The sequence below is a fragment of the Psammomys obesus genome, unplaced genomic scaffold, assembly GCF_907164565.1.
Source record: "Psammomys obesus unplaced genomic scaffold, mPsaObe1.curated_primary_1811, whole genome shotgun sequence".
Taxonomy (NCBI): Eukaryota; Metazoa; Chordata; class Mammalia; order Rodentia; family Muridae; genus Psammomys; species Psammomys obesus.
The window spans coordinates 2,101,076-2,123,208 of NW_026590859.1; the positions used below are offsets into that span (position 1 = coordinate 2,101,076).

The 22,133-nt window shown below is 40.3% G+C and overlaps 1 protein-coding gene and 1 non-coding gene across 4 annotated transcripts in view; both read left to right on the forward strand.

The window, feature by feature from the left end:
- Positions 1 to 22,133, forward strand: part of Syt14 (synaptotagmin 14) — a 156,460-nt gene that overhangs the window by 33,190 nt on the left and 101,137 nt on the right. For 2 of the 3 annotated variants that reach the window (XM_055609201.1, XM_055609199.1), the window contains exon 3: positions 20,903 to 21,067. The exons of the other annotated variant lie outside the window; for it this stretch is intronic. In XM_055609201.1, the coding sequence (XP_055465176.1) occupies positions 20,903 to 21,067 (165 nt within the window). The remainder of the gene's footprint in view (positions 1 to 20,902; positions 21,068 to 22,133) is intronic. 3 annotated transcript variants of the gene reach the window in all.
- LOC129678481 (U6 spliceosomal RNA) lies at positions 18,374 to 18,477 on the forward strand. Its single transcript, XR_008720396.1, has one exon. It is a non-coding gene; the product is annotated as a U6 spliceosomal RNA (small nuclear RNA).

Below are 22,133 nucleotides of genomic sequence, written 5' to 3' on the forward strand. Positions count from 1 at the left end.
TCTTCTTCTTCTTCTTCTTCTTCTTCTTCTTCTTCTTCTTCTTCTTCCTTTTTGTGGCTAAGCAATATGTAACGGAGAAAATGTTTACTTTTTAAAAATATTTAAAGGTGGTGGTGTGCTGTGTGGGAGGCTGAGGAGAGGGTACTGCTTAAGCATGGAAGTTTGAAGCAGTCTCAAGACAGATGCCTCCTGACTTCTGTTGTTTGGGGAGGCGTATAGCATTCACCCTTTCAGTTGCTGAGTAGAATGATGGTACTGGAGTGAGGGACAAAGATTCGGGCTGCCTAACAATTTCAGTCCAGTGGCTTGGAGATTGTCATTGTCATTTGTAGAACAGAAGGTGACAGTGGCGACAGTATCATGTGCTAGAATCAGAAGCAGCAGAAGGGGTATCTGGAGGGGTCTCCTGTTCGGCAGTCTGACCCAGTCGGCTTTGCAAGCTCCTGAGCCGCTGAGGGCAGTGTGGAGACGTGCCCCACCTTCACGCTGTCTTTGTGAAGAGCTCTGCTGTCTGTCAAGGTGGAAAAGCTGGACTTTGCTATACCTTACCTGTTTATACTGTTTGCTAGATTTCTGGGCCTTAGGGCCAGTGTCTTTCTGTCCATGTGTTTTGGTGACTTCTAGAAGTGATAATAACAGATAATGAATAAAAAATAGGTTTATCTCCTCCTTCCCTCCCTCCCTCCCTCCCTCCCTCCCTCCCTCCCTCCCTCCCTCCTTCCTTCCTTCCTTTCTCCCTCCCTCCCTCCCTCCCTCCCTCCCTCCCTCCTTCGTTTTTCTTCTTTCTCTTTTATTTTTTTATTTTTGGAGACAGGGTTTCTCTTTGTGGCCTTGGCTGTTCCAGACTTGCTTTGTCATGTGCCACCATGCTCAGCTGTTGGAATGTATTTTAAGTTTTTTTTTTTTAAACTATGGTTCAAGGGATTTTGATTAGGATGTGAATTTATAGAGATGTGATTTTAGCAAAGAAAAAGCCTTTGCTGCTATAATTAAAATGACACTTCCATTTACAGTTTAACAGAAAGTAGGAGTCGTGGACTTTCCTTTCCTTGAATGCCTATGTGATTCTAGAGGGAGAGTCTCCTACCTTGACTCGCGCCAGTTCCTTTTAGCTTTTATAGTTCACCCCGAGGCTGCTGTAAGCTACTCTAGCCCTGACAGGTGACCCAGCCCTTAGCATGTGAAGGTGGAGTGCCGGAAGTTAGGCGGAAGAACATACTGAAGAGTTTAAGCATAGGAAGCTTTTTAGTAATCCTAGTCAAAGTAAAATGGGAAGCAAGTGTGATAATGACTGCACACCTCCTCCAACACAGCCTCATTCGACTTCTTTGAAGCACTGTTGTCAGACAGCACTGTTTTCTCCTTCCTTCTGTCCTCTTCTAAAGGAGGACTTATTTGTGAGTTTAATACTAAGTGTTTGAGAACTGTGACTGTAGATCAGTTTTAGGAACTGGAAGCATATTTGAGCCCATCTTTAGTATCCATCTGCTGTGCGCTCTTCTGGAACATGCTTTGAAAAGGAGCAGGTCCACACATTGCTGCTAGAACAAATGAGTAGGGTTGGATGCTGTTACCTGCCTTGGCCTACTCTGAGGGAGGAGCCCCAGGCAAACTCCTCTGGCTGACATGGTCAGAGTCTGCACTTGTCAGTGTTTGAACCTGAATGGATTTCTGAGTCCTGGCAGAACTGTGTCCACATGTAGGCAACTGTTATCTGCCAGCTGAGCATTTTATACAATGTTCTCATTACCAAGTTTGTTTTTTCTTCCCTTACAATTTTCCATTAGAAACAAGGCAAGAGAGAAGGCAATGGGCTGTCCAAAAGAGGGTTCATGGGGTGATTTGACCTTTTTCTCAGCTTTCAACATCATTATCATCACTAAGTTATTATATGCACTTGGACTACCTTCTGAAGTTCAGAGGTCTGCATATATTTTCTAGAGCCTGTTACAGCACTTTTGTTTTTGTGGCTGCTACATTGCATTTGTTCTTTGTATTTTGTGTGTTTTGTTTTTTGGAGGTCAGATTGGCCTTGAAATTATTACCTTCATTTCATGTTTCTGCCTTCCCAGTGCTGAGATTACACTCATGTAGTACCACTTCTTGCTTTTATTGGGAAAAAAAAAATGATACATTTTTGAGACAGTGATTAGTGTAAACCTCCTGAGTTGATAAGTGCAGTGTGTAAGTGTGCCATATCTTTATAGTCTGTTTGTGCAGAAGCTCAGCTTCTCTTAGAATGCGAAATCCAGAGTTACAGTATAGTTTTCACGCCCTGTTGATGCTGTTCAAATCTTCTGGGCCATAGGGATGATATCTTTCTAGGTGGCTATTTTTCCAGATGACCTTTCGAATAATTTTGCCAAGCATCTTCTTGTGCAATTTATGTCTTCTTCCCTGGCTCCAAGAGGATCTTGATTGAACGACTTAAATTTCTAAGTGTATTGATTTTCATTCAGAACATTTTAGTTCTTTGTTTTCTGTTGTGTGCTGACAGCAATCCACAGCTTTACACATTTTTATTGTTGTTCCCATTATGTGTTACATATTTCATTGCTGAAGTGAATGGGGCTTTAAAATTCTAGTATTTTTCAAATATAAAATTAATCTTTATACTTATTTTGAGTAATCTTTGTGCAGTTCATTTTTTTGTCTATGGTTAGTGATGATTTCATTATCACTGTTGAAAAAGGATACCCTGACTACACTGAGATGCCTTTCCCTTTAAAAAATACTAGGTCATATGCTTCTTTGAGGTTGTTTCTGACATTCCAAGTGATGGCACAGAATTTCCTTCTGCTACTTACAGTGCTGGACCATTTGAAACCTAGGAAGTACTTATTTCTTGAAACTTCTGTTTGATGTGGCAGACTGCTGACCATAGTTACTTGAAACCATGGAAAGTGAAATCTGCATATAATCTGCTATAGTTTTATTGGGACTGTCCTCCAAGAGCTCTCATATTATTTTCTACTAGGCTTATTCCACAGCCTGTGGCCTATGGATTGAGCATAGTGGGAAAAAAGTTAGATGATTGTAAACATGCCTATGAAGGAGACAATGAGACCCTGATCCCTACCTGAGTCTGTTTTTGATCCCTGGCTGCTGTGAGGGGGGCATAGCTCCTCTACTGTGTTCTTTGGCCATGCTGTGCTTGCCATTACAGGCCTGTAGTAGCATGGTCAGGTAATTGTGGACTGAGACTTCTGAAAATGTGAGCCAAAATAAACTGTCTTCCTTTTAAGTTGATTATTTCTGATCATTGGCCAAATAGATGGTATGTTTGCTAACACCTTAACTTTATGAGGCGAGATGCTTTTAGACACGAGTCATAAGAACTAGAGAGTGCTTACAGTTCTGAATCTTGGGTGGAGTCACTGTTTCTACTTCCCAGCCAGTTGCTGTTTCTTTATATCGTATACAGTAAGAGGCAGTGTACTATCTGTTATCTGTAACTCGGTGCAAATAGCCAGAGAGCTTTTTGTTTCTTTTTTAAGCCTCTTTACTTATGTTAGGTTCATTTGTCTGTGTGAATATATAAAATGTGTGTGAGTGTAGGTGGGGTCTAGAAGATGGTGTTGGAGTTACAGGTTGTGTAAGCTGCTTAACGTGGTTGTTGGGAACAGAGTGCAGCTGAATCTCCACCTCCTTGTAATTTTTTGTTGTTGGTTTGGCTTGATTTTTGTTCGACACGAGGTCTCATGTGTCTCAGGGTGGACCTGAACTCACTTTTGCAACAGAGGCTGCTCTTGAACTTCTGGTCCTCTTGACTCATCTTAGTTCTGGGCTTACAGGCATGAACTGCCATGCCCACTGATGTGGGGTTGTAACTCAGGGGTTAGTGCACACTACTGACTGAGCTGTATCCTCAGCCTGTTTTTGAGACAAGGCCTTGCTATGTAGTCTAGGCTGTCCAGACTGTGATCCTCCTGCCTTGCCTCCTGAGAGCTGGGTACCACACCCTGTGTGCAGAGCTTTTTGCTGACCGTTCTCAGCTGTGTGTGCTTCAGCCTCCTGTATGTGTTATACTCCATTGTATCTTCCCAGTCAGGAGAGTCGGTGTGTTCTCAAGTTGCTCCACTCTGCCCTGCAGTCCTGTCTGTCTGCAGACAGGAAGCGTTCTGAGTCATAGCATGCCTATCACCTCAGCTGAGGGGTGACTGCCCTTATTGCCTGTGATCAGGGTCTTGTTGGTATCACCTCATGTGTTTCCTCCAGTATCACAAGAATGGGTACCACGCTTTACCTGAATCTGTGGTGATGACCAAAGTGGGGTCATCTGGAGCTGAAAGTTTAAAATTAAATGCCCAGGAAATGAGAGTCCTACATTGGAGAAGAATGGATAAAAGTTAACTAATGAGGAAAGACAGAGAAAACTGATCTTACAGATCAGAACTTGGTATGGCTTTATGAGGAATAAGTGTGTTTCTATAGAAAGCTGTGCCCTAGAGTTACCTTAGGAAAGCTATGTACTGGACATGTGATGTTTATCTTTAGTCTGAATAAGTTTTAACACTCTAAAATGATGATAGAAATGTACTTACTTATATTATCTTCAAAACAAGTTAACAGTGGTAACAATGTGTTGTTGGGGTTCATACAGGTTAAACACTATCTTGTATTCCACTCTAAGCAGGAGGGCCCATCAGTCCTGCTGACTGGAAGATAAGTGGCGCCATCTAATGGCTAAGGTGAAGACTGTTCAGAGTACTGCGTACAGCTTTGCAAAAATCTGTTGGTTTTGCTTATGTTTTCACTTTAATTTACAATGATTTTTTTTTTCATATTCAATGGTTCCAGTGCCTTTTGTCACACTTAAAACCGTGTATTTGTAGCTAGCTTACTTGGAAGCATATTTGGTACAAAATTTGCTTATAAAAATTCTAGTAAATGAATCAGATTTTCTCATCCGTTGTCTTTGAAGTTTTGTAGCTGTCTTTTTAAGTTAGTGGTTGTAAAGGACGTGTGCCTGTAGACTCTTTCTCTCGGTGCCATGTGTGTGCAGATGCGGTTGTGTGTCCGCGCGTGTGGAGGCCGGAGGGAAACTGCTGTCATTCCTCAGGAACCCTGTGCTTTGCTTTTTCAAACAGACTGTCTCACGGGCACGGAGCTCAACAAATAGGCGAGGCTGGGCAGCCACAAGCTTAGAAAGAAAATGCAGTGAGTGCCTACTGCTGTCTGCAGTAACAGGCACAGTGCAAGTGCTGACACGTCCCTGCCTGGTCCCCTATGCCGCCTCCATCTGCTGTGGCTCTCCATACCTCCATGCCCTACCCTGAGTTAGCTTTGCCTAGATTCTTGCTTCAGAGCCTTCCCTATCTATTATGGGAACCCCTCCTTCATCACTTTTCTCCTTACCTTGGGTCAGCCTTGAACCTGCTCCTGAGGTTTAGAGCTGTCTGTGCCCATGTGCCTTAGCTTGGGTTAGCCCTGATGTCTTGAGTTTGATTCTCATAGCCCACACAGTGGAAGGAGAAAACCAGCTCCCTTAATTTGTCCTCTAACCTCCACACCACTGAGATCGGTGTGCCTCATTCCCCTAAACAAGCAAACAAACAAACAAATGTATGTATGTAAAAGTCTTTTTGTTGGACAATAATTGTTATTCTTCAGTTAACAACAACCTTCTTCCAAACAAAACAACAAAACCCCAAAACCCTCTAGTGAATGTGAAAAATTCCTCTCAAAAGAAAGGGTACACACTTCCTCTCTCACAGATGGTGGCTATTGGTATTTTAGAGCAGCGTCAGGTGGCCGCTTCATGTGTGCTGACAGAGGGGCTCCCACTCTGCACGCAGTTTCTTGTTTGACCTTCCCACACCTAGAGTCTCCCTGGGAAAGTTTTTTTTTTTGTTCTGATGCATCTATTGTTTTATTTTCTTATTTATATCATAATATTGGGGCCGCTTAATGACAATGTTTTTTTTTTTTACACTATTTTATGTACTTGAAAAATTTTAAATTGAATGGTCCATAGTTTCAATTTTCTTAATATTTTTATCAATTAAATTTTTACCTTGGCCATTTTAGACATATGTTTAATACATTCTGATTATTCCTGTCCTCTATTATTTCCCTTCTACCTAGCTTTCCCCATAATAAGTTTCTTTACCACATTCGCATCTTTTGTTTCATTTTGCAACTCACCTCTTTTTAAATAGGGTTCTTTGTATATAGTGTGGAATTTGGGAATGTACATTATAGCATGGGTGTGTTTGTACTCTTCAGGAACCATGCTGTTTATTGAGACAGGGTTGTCTACCAAGGAAGCTCCAGGGACTCTCCTCTCTTTGCTGTCCTAGCACTGGGATTATGGCCCTCCTTTTGCTGTTGGCTCTGGGAAATTAGATCCAGGTCTTCATTTTTGTACAAGTACTTTACCAATTGAGCTCTCTCCCCAGCCCTGTATCTTAAACACCCCCCCCCCCCACACACACACGATAGCAGAGAGGCAGAAAAGACTGGGTCAGAGCAGTACATACGGAGGAATGGGTAGCAGGGCTATTTATCTACCACGTCTGTCATCCTGTTGGTCACCCCTGGTTGATTTAGTTGATGTGACTGGGCGGGCAGCCGTGCCCTCCCTCCCTGGACACTTCTTGTGTTCCTTTTGGATCTGTGTGCTTGGTCGACAAGACAGGCTTGGCTGGCAGAGGTGGGCCATGTCCCGTCAAGGGAGGGTACATGAGTAGCTCCACTCTCCTCCTAGAGCCTACAAATCGCTCTCAAGAAGAGTCGTGACAGAAGGGGTTAGCGCTTGCTAGATGTTAACACTCCTATGTGTAGAGGACGTGTGTCTTAACTTGTGTAGAAATGAAAGCCATTTCTAGTTAGTAATGAGGAGCACTGGCTCTCTTGCTCTAATTGCCTTTGCATAGTAAACTTTCCACACAATTCCCGTCATATGTACTCTTCCATCTATCTCTCTGATAGCTAATAAAATGTGTAGATAGATAGTGTGCTCAGCTTTATTAACATCTGCCTTAGTCACCTGTTGAAGTGGCTGTGAACTTGCTTTGTAGCCAAGAATGGCTTTCAGCTATAGGTCATTCTTCCTCCATCCCCCAGTGCCAAGATTACAGGCCTTTGTCACCACACTTGGCAGTTTTTAAACAGTTGTTTGTTTTACTTTTTTTGAAATAGGGTCTCCTATAGCACAGGCTGGCCTTGGGTCTGCTATGTATTACCAAGGCTGACTGTGAATGAACATTTTTATTTGTATGCTCAATCTCAGAAAGAGTAAAATCTAGCTAATATTTATCTATGTAAGGAAATATACTTGTGGGTATAGTATAGCATGTAGGAAAGAGAACACTAAAGTTAGGGGACAGGGAAAGACTAAATGCAGATAGATAGTAGATGTGAGTTATGAGAGAGACTATAAAGCTAATTGTGTTCGCGTAACTCTTGTCACAGATGTTTTCATTTTTGGTGGTGGATAAGTGCATAAAAATCTTTTCAGTAGTGTTAAGTATAAAATTCAGTGTGAAGCTTCTTGCTTCAGAATGGCTGTTCCAATTGCATAGAAATTCGTTGGGGTATATAGACTGAGGGTCTGGCTAATTTCTAATTCCTTTTCTCTCTTTTTTATCTGCTGTTTGATTTTTAGCTCATTGTATTCTTTGAATCTATCCCTTGCTTTTTAATTTTTATGAGTTACTGAGTCTAGAGGTTTTGTGTAGTTATGATGATTGTGTTTTCCAGTTTTGGAAATGATCAAAATTTCTTTGTGAATTTCAACTTTATAAATGTGTTCATTACAGTTACTTTTGGGTCTTCATCTTTCTTTTTTATGTATATCTTTTACTTTTTAATATCTTAAGTTAAATAGTTCTGCAGTCAAGCTTTTATATGGCAGATGATTTTCTGTCTTTTCTAATCTGCGCATTCGATACCAAGAACCTTACTGATTGGTATTAACTAAAATTGAACACTTTTGTCATTTCCTCTGCATTGTAGAATAAATTCACCTTTAGCATGGTGTGTAGTGAGAATTTTTTGTTTCACATAACATAGAAATGTTATGTGAATATCCCAGGTGTGGGATATGGGACTGCTTCAGATTGTCCATAGCAGCTGAATATAATTTGACTTGTGTTCTGGTAGGGGTGTGATTTTGTCAGATGAAGATCATTTACTCTTGAGAGGTTATGACAGTGTTAGGGCCCGAGAGATGAGGCAGCTGGGCTCCTGAAGAGGCAGCTGCTGCTCCTTCTGCTGTTGCTGGTTCCTGCTCATTCCTGCTGCTGCTTTTGCTATTCACTGGACTTCTGGTTGCTGGTCAGAAATACCCTGACGATGAAGATTGGATTTGTCCCAAGGAACTTGACATCCCTAATCAGCAGGAAGTAGTCTAAAGAGATCTGTGTTCCCTCTCCCCTCTGACCTCTTTCTCTCCTACTTATTGAAGGGATTAGACTAGAGAAGGTGCTAGGTAAAAGAACCCAATGAAGTATCCAAAAAGTATGGTTACAGTGGTGCGTTTTATATGTGTTCAATATGTTATTGTTGCTTTCTGAACATTTTTATTTTCTCAGTTTTTTTGAAGTATGACCCAATTATTGTGCTAATTTGAATTTTCATTGCCTGTTAGAAACAGTACACTTCTGATACCTATTTGACTTGCATTATATATTTATTTTAAGGTTTATTCAGACACATTTTATTCAACCAAAATTTTCATTAATGTCTGTCAGTATTTGGGTCCTGGTCAGGTAGCAGAACCACATTGACGTTCATTTGTTTTTATGTGTCACCAAGTTGATTCATTACTCTTAAGAGTATCTTTCTTTCTCTCAGTGAGTTAGCAGTCATGCTCAACCTAGTATTCATGTGACTTTCTACAAAATTAATGAGCATGTTCTCAGTTCTCTTCCTTCAGGCTCGTGGTCCAGGTATTAAATAACATAGCTCTGTAGAGTTGCTTTCGTTAAAATTAAATGAGAGCCAGTGAGTTTGGGGTACAGTCTTACATTCTTTGTCTATTTTAATGCATTCAGGTATCCAACTATTGCTATTTCCTGACTTGAAGGTGCAGAGCCAGAAGAACAATATTGCTGATACAGGCAGAGTGCATGCTGTTGCATGCTCAAGACTTCCCAGAAGCCTTGAGTCATGAGGCCTGGTGCTGTGCTGGCCTGCCAGGTCTTCATTTCCAACCTAGTTCCTATCTCCAAGTTAACTGATGAAGCAGAAAGTTTGAGGACATTGTAAGATTTATCCAAGACATTTACATATAGTATATGTTCTCTTGTGTAGAAAACTGTTCATTTCAAAGAAAATGTAGTTATCTTTAAAAAGATTTTTAGTGTAATTCTTTATTTATTACAGTTTATTCACTTTGTATCCCAGCTGTAGCCCTACCCCCATCCCCTCTCAATCCCTCCCTCCCTCCCTCCCTCCTTCCCTCATCTCCTCCCGTGCCCCTTCCTCAGTCCACTGATAGTGGAGGACCTATCCTCCCATTCCATCTGACTCTAGCCTATCAGGTCTCATCAGGACTGTCTTTCATGGTCTTCCTCTGTGGCCTAGTAAGGCTGCACCCCTTCAGGGGGAGGTGATCAAAGAGCCAGCCACTGAGTTCATATCAGAGACAGTCCCTGTTCCCATTACTAGGAAAACACTTGGACACTGAGCTGCCATGGGCTACATCTGTGCAGGAGTTCTAGATTATCTCCATGCACGGTCCTTGGTAAAATTAGTTATCTTTACAATGAGACATGAAGATTATTCCTTGGTGTCACATCCTTTTTCATATAATTAGAATATGGTATTTGATAATCTGTACTAATATTTCCCCACACAGCTGCCATGCTTATTTTATGTCTGCAGCTCTTTTACCTGTGTCCATGTCTGTGCTACATTTACATGCCTGGTGCCAGAGAAGGCCAGAAGAGGGTGTTAGATCTCTCATAACTGTAGTTGTAGATTGTTGTGAGCTGCCATTTGGGTGCTAAACTTAAGTCTTGTGGAAGAATAGCCAATGTTCTTAACTGCTAAGCCATTTTTCCAGCATCCTGTCCTCCTGCAAGCTTTTATTTTTATTTTCTTTTTTAAAAATTTTTATTTTTTATATTAATTACATTTTAATCACGTTGTGTTCCAACTATAGCCCCCTCCCTCGTTCCCTCCCCAACCTACCCTCCCTCCTTCATCTCCTCCCATGCCCCTCAAGTCCACTGATAGGGAGGTCCACCTCCCCTTCCCTCTGACCCTAGCCTATCAGGTCTCATCAGGGCTGGCTGCATTGTCTTCCTCTGTGACCTGGTAAGGCTGCTCCTCCCCTCAAGGGTATGGGTTTATTTCTGGGTCTTCTATTCAGTTTCATTGATCCACCATTCTGTTTGTATGCCAGTACCATGCAGTTTTTATTGCTGTTGCTCTGTAGGTGATCAAAGAGCAGGCACTGAGTTCATGTCAGAGATAGTCCCTGTTCCCATTACTAGGAAACCCATTTGGGCACTGAGCTGCCATAGGCTATCTCTATGCATGGTCCTTGGTTGGAGTAACAGTCTCAGAAAAGACCCCTAGACCCAGATTTCTTGGTTCTGTTGCTCTCCTTGAGGAGCTCCTGTCTCCTCCAGGTCTTTCTATCTCCCCCTTCTTTCCTAAGATTCCCTGCACTCTGCCCAAAGTTTGGTTATGAGCCTCAGCATCTGCTTTGATACCCTGCTGGGTAGAGTCTTTCAGAGGCTGTGTGTGGTAGGCTCCTGTCCTGTTCCCAGTTTTCTCCCTCTTCCATGTCCGTCCCATTTGCCTCTCTGAGTGAGGATTGATCATCTTACATTGACCCTAAGCAAGAAGGGTCCTCCTTCTTGCTTAGCTTCTTTAGGTGTACAGATTTTCATGTTTATCCTATATTATTTGTCTAATATCCACTTATAAGTGAGTAAATGCATGTGTGTATTTCTGCTTCTGGGATATTTCACTCAGGATGATCTTTTCTAGTTCCTACCACTTGCCTGCAAATTTTATGATTTCCTTGTTTTTAATTGCTGAGTAGTATTCCACTGTGTAAATGTACCACAGTTTCTGTATCCATTCCTTCGTTGATGGACATCTGGGTTGTTTTCAGGTTCTGGCTATTACAAATAAAGCTGCTACAAACATGGTTGAGCAAATGTCCTTGTTGTGTACTTAAGCATATTTTGGATATATGCCTAGGAGTGGTATAGCTGGGTCTTGAGGTAGCACTATTCCCAATTGTCTGAGAAAGTGCCAGATTGATTTCCAAAGTGGTTGTACCAGTTTACATTCCCACCAACAGTGGAGGAGGGTTCTCCTTTCTCCACATCCTCTCCAGCATGTATTGTCGCTTGAGTTTTTGATTTTAGCCATTTTGACGGGTGTAAGGTGAAATCTCAGGTCCTTTTGATTTGCATTTCCCTGATAACTAAGGATGTTGAGCATTTCTTTAAGTGTTTCTCTGTCATTCGATATTCCTCTACAGAGAATTCTCTGTTTAGCCGTGTACCTCATTTTTTTAATTGGATAACTTGATTTGTTGCTGTTTAATATCTTGTTCTTTATAAATATTCTGGATATTAGCCCTCTGTCAGATATAGGAATGGGGAAGATCCTTTCCCAATCTGCAGGCTGTCGTTTTGTTCTGATGACAGTGTCCTTTGCTTTATGGAAGTTTTTCAGTTTCATGGGGTCCCATTTATTGATTGTTGATCTTAGAGCTTGTGCTGTTGGTGTTCTGTTCAGGAAGTTGTCTCCTGTGCCAATGAGTTCAAGGCTCTTCCCCACTTTTTCTTCTAACAGATTTAGTGTGTCTGGTTTTATGTTGAGGTCTTTGATCTACTTGGACTTGAGTATTGTGCAGGGTGATAAATATGGATCTATTTTCATTTTTCTACATGTAGATATCCAGTTAGACCAGTACCTTTTTTTGAAGATGCTGTCTTTTTTCCATTGTATGGTTTTGGTTTCTTTGTCAAAAATCAAGTATGTGTAGGTGTGGGTTTATTTCTGGGTCTTCTATTCGATTTGCAGTTTTTATTACTGTTGCTTTATAGTACAGCTTGAAATCAGGGATGGAGATACCTCTAGACGATCTGTTGTTGTACAGGATTGTTTTGGCAATTCTGGGTTTTTGTTTTTCCATATGAAGTTGAGAATTGTTCTTTCAAGGTCTGTAAAGAATTGTGTTGGTATTTTGATGGGAATTGCATTGAATCTGTAGATTGCCTTTGGCAGGATGGCCATTTTCCCTATGTTAATCCTGCCAAGCCATGAGCACGGGAGACCTTTCCATCTTCTGATATCTTCTTTAATTTTTTCAGAGGCTGGAAGCTTTTTTCAAACAGGTCTTTCACTTGCTTGGTTAGAGTTACACCAAGGTACTTTATGTTATTAGTGGTTATCTTGAAGGGTGTTGTTTCCCTAATTTCTTTCTCAGTCCTTTTGTCTTTTGTATACCGGAGGGCTACTGATTTTTTCAAGTTAATTTTGTATCCAGCCACTTTGCTAAAGGTGTTTATCAGCTGAAGGAGTTCTCTAGTTTAATTTTTGGGGTCACTATAGTATCATATCATCTGCACATAGTGATGTTTTGACTTCTTTGTTTCCGACTTGTATCCCCTTCATCTCCTTTAGTTGTTTTATTGCTTTAGCTAGGACTTCAAGTACTATGTTGAAGAGATATGGAGAGAGTGGGCAGCCTTTCCTTGTCTCTAATTTCAGTGGGATTTTTATTTTGATGTTGGCTTTTTTTGTCATGTTGGCTATAGGCTTGCTGCGCAGAATTCTTCCAGACCTTCAAAGAACTAACTCCAATTCTCTCCAAACTGTTCCACGAAATAGAAACAGAAGGAATATTACTAAACTCATTCTATGAAGCCATGGTCACCTTGATACTTAAACCACAAAAAGACCCAACCAAAAAAAGAGAACTTCAGCCCTATTTCTCTCTAATGAACATTGATGCAAAAATACTCAATAAAATACTTGCAAACCGAATCCAAGAACACATCAAAGATATCATCCACCATGACCAAGTAGACTTCATCCCAGGCATGCAAGGGTGGTTCAATATATGGAAATCCATCAATGTGATCCACCATATAAACAAACTGAAGGAGAAAAAGCACATGATCATCTCCTTAGGTGCTGGAAAGTGTTATTTTTATTTTTTAAGCATCCCTGTTACACCTCACAGTTGATATTCCATTTATTTGATATCAGCATGGCGCTGTGAGAAGCTCACTAGGTGAAGTGTCCCCTGCATGGCTGCCTTTTTATGTACTTGTGGAATAAATAACACATGTTTTGTTAGATGATTGAGATTGAGTGCCAGTGACTGGACGCTGGAAACCGAGGCACTGACAGAGCACATGGAGAAATAGCACTGAAGACCAGCGTGCACAGTATATTCAGCAGCTGGTGTGCAGGAGCCCGGAAGGGGCTCCAGAAAGAACCTGTTTCCTCCATTGTTGTTGACTATTAATATTTATTATTGAGTTACCTTTTAGTTAATCAGCAGTTATTCCTAAACCAGCTGTATACCCAAATCACCACACAGAGACTAGGATGTATTTAGTTAACCTAGAGCACAATGTTGGGCAATAATTACTCCATCTTAAACCTCCAAACCTGCATTGTTTCCTACCACTCAGATTTCCCACATTATACTTGCTTTTAGTCATATCTGAGGTCCAGTTCATCTCTCCTCCTGGTTCCCAGGCCTCTCCTTCCCATCTCTGCTCCCACTCCTCCCACTCACTTCCTTCTCCTCCCCTCCGGACCAGGATGTCCCACCTATTCTCACCATTGCACAGCAGTGGCTGGTTGTTTAATTGACAATTACAGAGAACAAATGGTGGCACGTTTACACAAACTTGAGACAGGTGATGCATAGAATAAACATCACAATGCAATGTCCGGATTGAAACCAGATAGTGGAGTAGAGCAATCAGCATTTGAGTGAACAAGGGTCAATTGTATACATTTCACAAAAACATTATATCAACACTCCACCATCATTTCTTGCTTAGATTTCTCTAGTGGCTTTCACACTTCCTCTCGGCAGCCTGCACCCTCTCCCTCACAGAGATCTTAACCACTCATCTGTCCCCAGTGCCCACAGCTTTATCTTTTGTTTCCCACTGTTTATTCTTCCCACTTAGTGAACTATCACTTTTTTGTTTGTTTTTTGAGACAGGGTTTCTCGCTGTAGCCTAGTGCATACTAAGCATGTGCTTCTCCGCTGAGCTGTGCCCTCACCCATTTCATTTTAGCTAACTACAAAAACTGAAAAGTTTTCTGATAGTTAAATTATGTAACATCTCCACAAATCTCAGCCACACTGGATACTAACAAAATCTCTGTCATAGTATCCACCAAATTCTGTATCGTTCAACTCCAGTGAGCCGCTGTTTGTCTTTTTCTTCAGGCACGCGGTTAATGCTAGCTTGGTTGCAGGTTATACCGAGTGTGCGGCAATGCTTTGGTGCAGCATGCTAAAGATCATGGTACAAGTGCTCTCAGTGCTTTAGTGACACATTTACAGCCACTGGGACCGGGGCAAAGTGTTTCACACTGTCATGCTTGCCAGTGCTTGCTGGACAGCTCTCTGCTTCTGAATCTGAAAATTGCATCTATTTGAAAAACTTGAGTAGTTTTTCTTTAAAATTACGATACTTTTGCCTTTAGTGTATCTGGTACAGGTATACCAATGGAAAAGGGATAAAGATACTGTTTTACCAATGGAGCACCACAGTTTCTGTCCTGTGTGCCTAGGGAATACATTTGGACAAGTTCACATTTAGATTTCTGCGTTTAAGAGCAAGCAAGGTGAAATGCTGGGCCTGTGTCATGGCAAACTAAAGTGGACCTGCTCACTAGGTTAGAAAGCATGGTGTAGTGGCAGGTGTGGTTTGAATGAGAATGGCTCCACAGGCTCACAGGTTTGAACACTTGGTGATCCACAGTTGGTGGAGATATTTGGGAAGGGTTAAGAGGCACAGCCTTGTTGGAAGAGGTGTGTCACTGGGGGGTGAATTTTGAGGATTCAAAAGCCCTCACCATTCCTAGTTAGCACTCTCTCTCTGTCTTTCTCTCTACCTCTCTCTCACTTCCCCCCACCCCCGTACTTTCCCCCCCTCCTTTCCTCCTTCTCTGTCTCTGTTCCCTGCCTCCTATTTGTGGATAACATACAAGCACTCAGCTTCTGCTCCAGTGTCATGCCTGTCTGCCTGTTGCCTTCCTTCCTGCTATGCTGGTCATGGACACACCCTCTGAAACTGCAAGCCCCCAGTAAATACTTTCCTCTGTAAGCTGCCTTGGTTATGGCTTATCACAGCAATAGAAAAGTAGCTAAGACAGTTGCATTTCTTCAAAACACATCAACTGGTGGAAAATACACTTTCAGAATGAGCTGAGACTTTCTGATCACATGAGAAAGAGAACTCTAGTACAGAACTCAATTTTAAGAAGATGGTGTTTCTCTAACAGACTTGAAAGAAACTGCCGACCGCTTACCATAATTTGGTGGTTTTGAACTAAACCCTGAAACTGGGTGACGCCATGAATTGGCTCTGAGTAGAAGGTTCTCCTGTAGTAGGTGTTTAATTGTTTTGTTTACATATATTGTTACATTACATATCATTAAATCTGAATCTTTGTATCTGGCCACAATTAATATTTGGGTTCCTGTTTTTTCCCAATATTAATTTGAGTATTTTGTTGTTATGACATTTCCAAGATTAAATTTGATCTTTTGTTGAACTGATATTCGATTTAGTGCACTATCCTCTTAGGAAACATAGCTCAGTCTTCTACAGTTGGCATGTAAGACATTGCGAATGGCCCCTGTTGATCTGCTGTCTGGGTGTCGGGTTTCAGCAGAGGGCATTGCTTTCCCTGAGGTTCTAGCGTTCACAGGATGCTCTTTGGGCCTCCCCTCTAGGCCCCTCTTGTCCTTAGTTGTTTGCATCGTATTATATAATCAGTAATGTTCTTTTTAGTGCTTGCAGTTTTTGAACAAAAAATAAAGTCCATAGTTGTTACCTACATATTATATTCATTTTGTTGACTTATGGATCACCTTTCCAGTCTGGCATCATTTATATAATAATAGAAACATTTCAAGGAACATATTAATTTGTGTAACTGAGATGTTGCAAAGATATTTGAAACACATCTTTTCTACCCTTAATCATTTCTTGGTTTCCCAACAATTGTCTATTTTATGCCCAAAGCAGGAGAAATAATTAAAACATGGTAAAAGGTTTTAGATTTAAATAGATAGAGAACATTTTTTAATGAAAGCTGGCTTCTTACCCAGTTGACATTTTGGTCAGGAGATAGAATGACATCCACGGAATGAATTATTAAAGCAGCCATGGTGGGGCAGTGTTGAGCTCGGGTTTCATGCTCAGTGGACAAGTCACCTGTCATACAGATTGTAAGTTGTGCTCTTAGCTCTTCTGTTTTAAAACAATTATAAATCATAGGTAGTCTCTGTCTAATTTTGCATTGCAAATACAATGGATAAGTAGGATAATAAGTTGTATAAAATGTGTCTGTAAAGTTAGAATTTATTGCTTTTATATAAACAAGTTTTGTTCAGAGCAGAAAATGATGGTGGTGACAAGTAAGTAAAAATGGGAGATATTTTGTAGCAGCTAGTTACTTTATACTTAATTATTTAAATGTCAGTTTTAGTTTTCTTCCTCAGAAACTACCTAGGAAGTGTCCATTTGTGGCCTAGCATAGTACAAAAATTAAGTATTCTTAAGTCAAAATGATTTGCCTTTGTTTTGACTGTCATAGTGAACTTTCACCTTTTCCTGGATGAAATTATCTTTAGAAATTAACATGACTTTTACCACTATTACTGCAACTTAAAAACTGACAAAAAGTGGTATCTATTTAAAGTTTGCTTTTTCTAAGTATATACATTTCTTTTTAAATATAATGATAATTATCCAAAGGAGTTTAGCATATGTAATGTAAACTTGGACAAAGCCAAGTCCCTGGGTTTTTTTTTTTTTTCATGCAGAATCATTGTACTTTCAATATTTATTTTGAATTATTGGTTTTAGAAATTCATAGGATCAGGTAGCTCAGTGAGTTTAGTAATAGTCTCTGTTGAAGAACCGTGACGATCAAACGTCCTCTTTGATAGAATATCTATTTTTAATTTTTAAAGATTTATTTATTTCCTGTGTATACAGTATTCTGCCTGCATGTGTATCAGCAGGCCAGAAGAGGGCAACAGATCTCATTATAGATGCTCATGAACCACCATGTAGTTGCTGGGAATTGAACTCAGAACCTCTGGAATAGCTAGAATATCTTTAATTTTTTTTTATTATCAATCATTTATCAGTCAGCTGATCTCAGGGTCTCACTCTGTAGTTGGCTGCTTGGACTTCGTGATCCTCTTGCCTCAGCCTGAATGCTGAGATATGTGCCACCAGTTTTTATTCATTTCATTAACTAAAAGTGTGGCACATGACACAAACATATACTGTTGATAAGCATTGTTCTAAAGTTAATTTAAAATTTTTAAAGTATCTTGAACATAAATGATTTTGATTTTATATTTTGCATGTTTATTTTGGAAAAGCTGAGCTTCTTTGCTATTTTTTAGCCTATATAAAAGCCAAACTGTATATATATGCAGTTAGTGTTGTGGTTTCAGGCAGTAGCTTTCCCCTGCTTTTGTATTTAGGTTGGCATCTAGGGAGCAATACAGTGCTTAAGACAATGGACTCAAGTCAGAATGTGTGCGTTCAGACTGAGGTTCTATTACTCTATGGACTTTTGACTTTGGCAAGCCCTGTTTAGCTATCTAGTCTGAGACAGAAGTCATTGTTTAGTGCTTAACTATCATAAATTTGTTCTGAATATTTTAAAATGAGTGCAATTCCTAGTGGAGAAAGTTTTTTTTTTTTTTTTTAATTTATCCAAAGATACAGCATGTAAATTTGCAGTGAATAGATTGACAAATAAGAAAGCCTCACATTTGAGTTTTTGGCTTAATCTTAGAGGGTTTTAAAATGGAATAAGAGGAACAAATGAGGAAAGCCCCAAGTCTTTTATAACTAACCTTACCCTCACAAGAATAGCATGCTCATATTCTTCTCTGAAATACTGTTGACATTTCTAACATATCACATCAAACTACACCCAGTATTTTTCCTGAAATTTCCTCCTCAACATGCCTCTTTATGCCATGCTGTACAACAAATGCTTTTCCTCTCATATTTTTCATTTTGGTTAATGGCACTTATGTCTACCTGACCATTCAGTTTGGAATTAGAATTATCTTCAGCTGTTTCTCATCTTCTGCATCCTGCTGATTGGGTCATTACTTTCTTTGAACAAAAATTAGAATTCATCCTTTTCTCTGCCACCATTGCCACAGCTTCAGCAGCACGTATGCTAAAAATTGGAATGATACAGACAATATTAGCATGGCCCCTGCACAAGGATGACACATAAATTCATGAAGCATTCCATAATTTTAAATCAGAAGGGCCTGGGCAGATATCATGCAGATGCTAAAAGAGCCCAGATGCCAACTCAGACTACTATACCCAGCAAAACTTTCAATCAACATAGATGGGAGAAAACAAAATATTCCATAACATAACTAAATTTAAACAATAAATTCGCAGTAGCCCAGCCCAACAGAAGCATTCTCGTAGTGTTGCAGCTGTAAGTCCCTGTCTTACTCTATTCTTCATTTCAACCAGTGGACGTTTTCAAGACATGTCCGTTATAACCCTGTTGCTCCAAGTTCAGAATCTGCAGGGTAATAGCTAAGACTCTTTGACAGGTTGAAGCTTGCTTTCTTCTTCACTTTCAGTTCTCATAATATATTCTTGATCTTTCCAGAGCACATGTTTTCCCACTCATTCATACATGTGCGCGCGCGCGCGCGCACACACACACACACACACACACACACACACACACACACACACACTCAGCCACCTGATGCTGTTAGGTACACAGAGGAGAGAGAAGTAAATACAACAGCTATGAGTGTTACTCTTCAGTGGCTTTGGAATGTTGTATCTTTGGCTATGGTAGTCCATCTGCCTGCCTTTTCCATTTATAGAGTCCTCAGTAGTCTTTTGACCTACACTCAAGTGCATCTTAACTCCAAACTCTTCTCTGACCCTCACAGGGTGCTTCTTCTGTCCATAAGATGAGTTTATATTCCTGTCTGTATTACAGAGCTTACTGCCTTTTATTATGCTCACTAGTTTAGAGTTGAACTATCCATGAAGTTCAGTTTACAGATTTACAAAGTGGAAAGAGGAAGATAAAAGTAATATAGAAGTAAGTTGGGGATAGGGGATAGGGAAGCTGACAAGGAGTTGAGAAGGTGGGAGAGACACTGAGCACTGGTAGAAAGCACAGCTCCTAGCAGCTTTGGTTTTGGGGTGGCCATGTGGTTCATGTCTCTACACATCTGTTTATGATGGGAATGGTCATTGGATCTTAGTCACGTGATATGTACTGTATGTACTTGCTGCTGCCAGATCCTCCATTGTTATTGCCCCTCGTTTACAGTGTCACCTCTGCTTTGTCTTTTGCAACCCAGCTGACCCAAACTGTAATGTCATACTCTGTTCTACTTATGCTGCGCCTAACTTTCATGATAGTGAAAGCTAGCAGATAAGAGCACTAATCACTCAGCAGTTAGTGACCTGGCTTGTAGCCAGTGAGCTCTGCTGAAAGACTCCTGAGGAGATCACATGGTAGGTGGTACTTAAGCAGTGGAGGGAGTAGGCCACACTTCACAGGGAATGCTTGAGATTTGAGATACATGTACAATACTTGTAAAGTACCACGCATGCAAAAACATGGTCATTGTTTAACTCAGATGACTAGTACAGTGCCCGGCAATGGAGAGCTGAAAGGACAGTGAGATTGCTGGAGGTGGGAGTCCAGGTCTCCCTGGGTGGTAATGGATGTTCTCTTGAGACTAAATTGATTTTAGCCTGATAGTGCTTCATACCAAAATCTCATCCTGCTTCTAGAATATAACATCATATCCTATTTCTAGGATTCACAATATCTTTGCTTCATCTTGGAATAGTATTAACTTGTCTAAGCTCTGTTAGTTTCTAAGATGTGGCCACAGAAGCCATAGCTTTCAGAAAAGCACATTTGACCTCAGTGCTATATCCTAGTGCTCCTAAGTAGATTTCATGGTTCTTGCAATCCTGTAGTTTCCTAGTCATAGTCTGTACTATGCTGGGTTCTAGCTGCCTCCATTATAGGTGTGCAGAAAATTGGGGGCTTGGGGTAGGTAGGACAGTCACTTGGTGCTTGGCTGATAGATAGTTCAGTGATATTATTGTATGAGTTAAATAATATGAGGGATGGGATGGGCATTTCAGAGAAGAGGAAGAGGAGGAGTAAAACCCAAAACTGTGTTCATTTCAAGAACAGACTAGACCCATTTGACTGGTGTGTATTGGTAGGAGGGGTTGAAACTTAAATGTCTAATTAGGTATGCCAGGGTTTAAAAACAGGTCCAGAAAAGCCTTCAGACACAATAATAATAGTTCATGCTCTCAGAATTTTTATGCATGAAAAATAATTTTCAAAAAATTTTTTTTCTAATTTTTGCTATTATTTTTATAATACTCTTCATGGATTTAAAATTTGTTAGCTACTTATGTTTTAGACTGTTTTTTAAATTCTTTCAATATATTTATTTAAAACATTTTGAAAAATTTTGAATGACTGTTGTTTAATGTATTGAAAGTTATCCTTAAATTTTGTCGGTTTTCTTACAAACTATTTTAAGTTATGACATTTTAAAAGTAATTGACATTAGTTAGCAATCTATCTAATGTACATTGGTAAATTCCTTTTTATTCATGGCCTAGAGAAAACAAAATGCTGACAGCTGTGACTTTCTTTTCTCTAGTCTCTCCAGAGGCAGTTGGATTTTTGTCAGCGGTTGGGGTGTTTATTGTCTTGATGCTGCTCCTTTTTCTCTATATTAATAAGAAGTTCTGTTTTGAAAATGTTGGAGGGTTTCCAGATCTTGGTTCAGAATACAATACACAGAAGAATTCACAAGATAAAATGTGTAAGTATCATGTCACCATTTCTTTATTTATGCTGTTCCTTGTTTTAATAAGTACTGTGAGAAGGCTGCCTTTGGTACATGACAAACAACATTTGAACATCTACTTTGTAAGTCTGAAATGTCTGTTAAGTAATTATGTTCAGGTCTCCTGTTGCATAGAGATTGTTAAGCTGCTACATGCAGGTAGCGTCTATTACTGCAAAATAATGCTTTTGCTCTTTGTTTATAAGGCATGGCTTTGCGCTTATGCTGTGAGTAAATGCACTAAGAAAGGAAGCCTGGGCTGCTGTGCACACGGCTCGGGGAGAGCTCTCCCAGTATCCTATCAAACTTTTGATGCACTCCCTCTTTGTCTTAGCTGCCGTCATTCTCAGCTGGGGTGATTTGGCGCTGTGTCCCAGGACAGCACAGATTGTGCTTTAATGTTTCTAGATCCTAGGGGACTTTGGGGCCCTAATACTGGTGTCCCCATTTTAGAGAGGTTTTAAAAATATTATTACAGGAGCTTTGTATTTCCTGTTTCAAATATTGGCTGATGTAAATGATAGTGGAGGACGTTGAGAATGATGAAACCGAGGTGTTAATTTTGAAGAGTTTTGAAAAATGAGAGCAGAGGAGCCAGACGTTCCTATCCTCTTCTGATAACCTAAAAGGTGGCACCCCTTATTTATAAAGATCTTGAAATTGTCAAATTACATTTTTATTTCCATGTTAGAAACTGTGCTGCATTACATGGTTTTGACTTGGTTTTGTGTTTCTATTTTACACCAGCCCTGTGAGTCACTCATTTGTGTGAATGACCTGTTTAAAAATCAGTCTGTCTCCATGTCGCCCTCCCTCCTTCCCTTCCTCCATTCCTCTTTCTTGTCTCTTCCTCCCTCCTTCTTTCTTGTCTCTTCCTCCCTCCTTCTTCCCAAAACCCCTATCAGCTTTCTATAACTTTCTGGTTCAGCTTCCCTGGATTTTCTTTTATGTCTTTAAATTCCAAAGAGCTTTTGTTGATGTAGATTATATCTGTTTAGATAGATAGATAGATAGATAGATAGATAGATAGATAGATAGATAG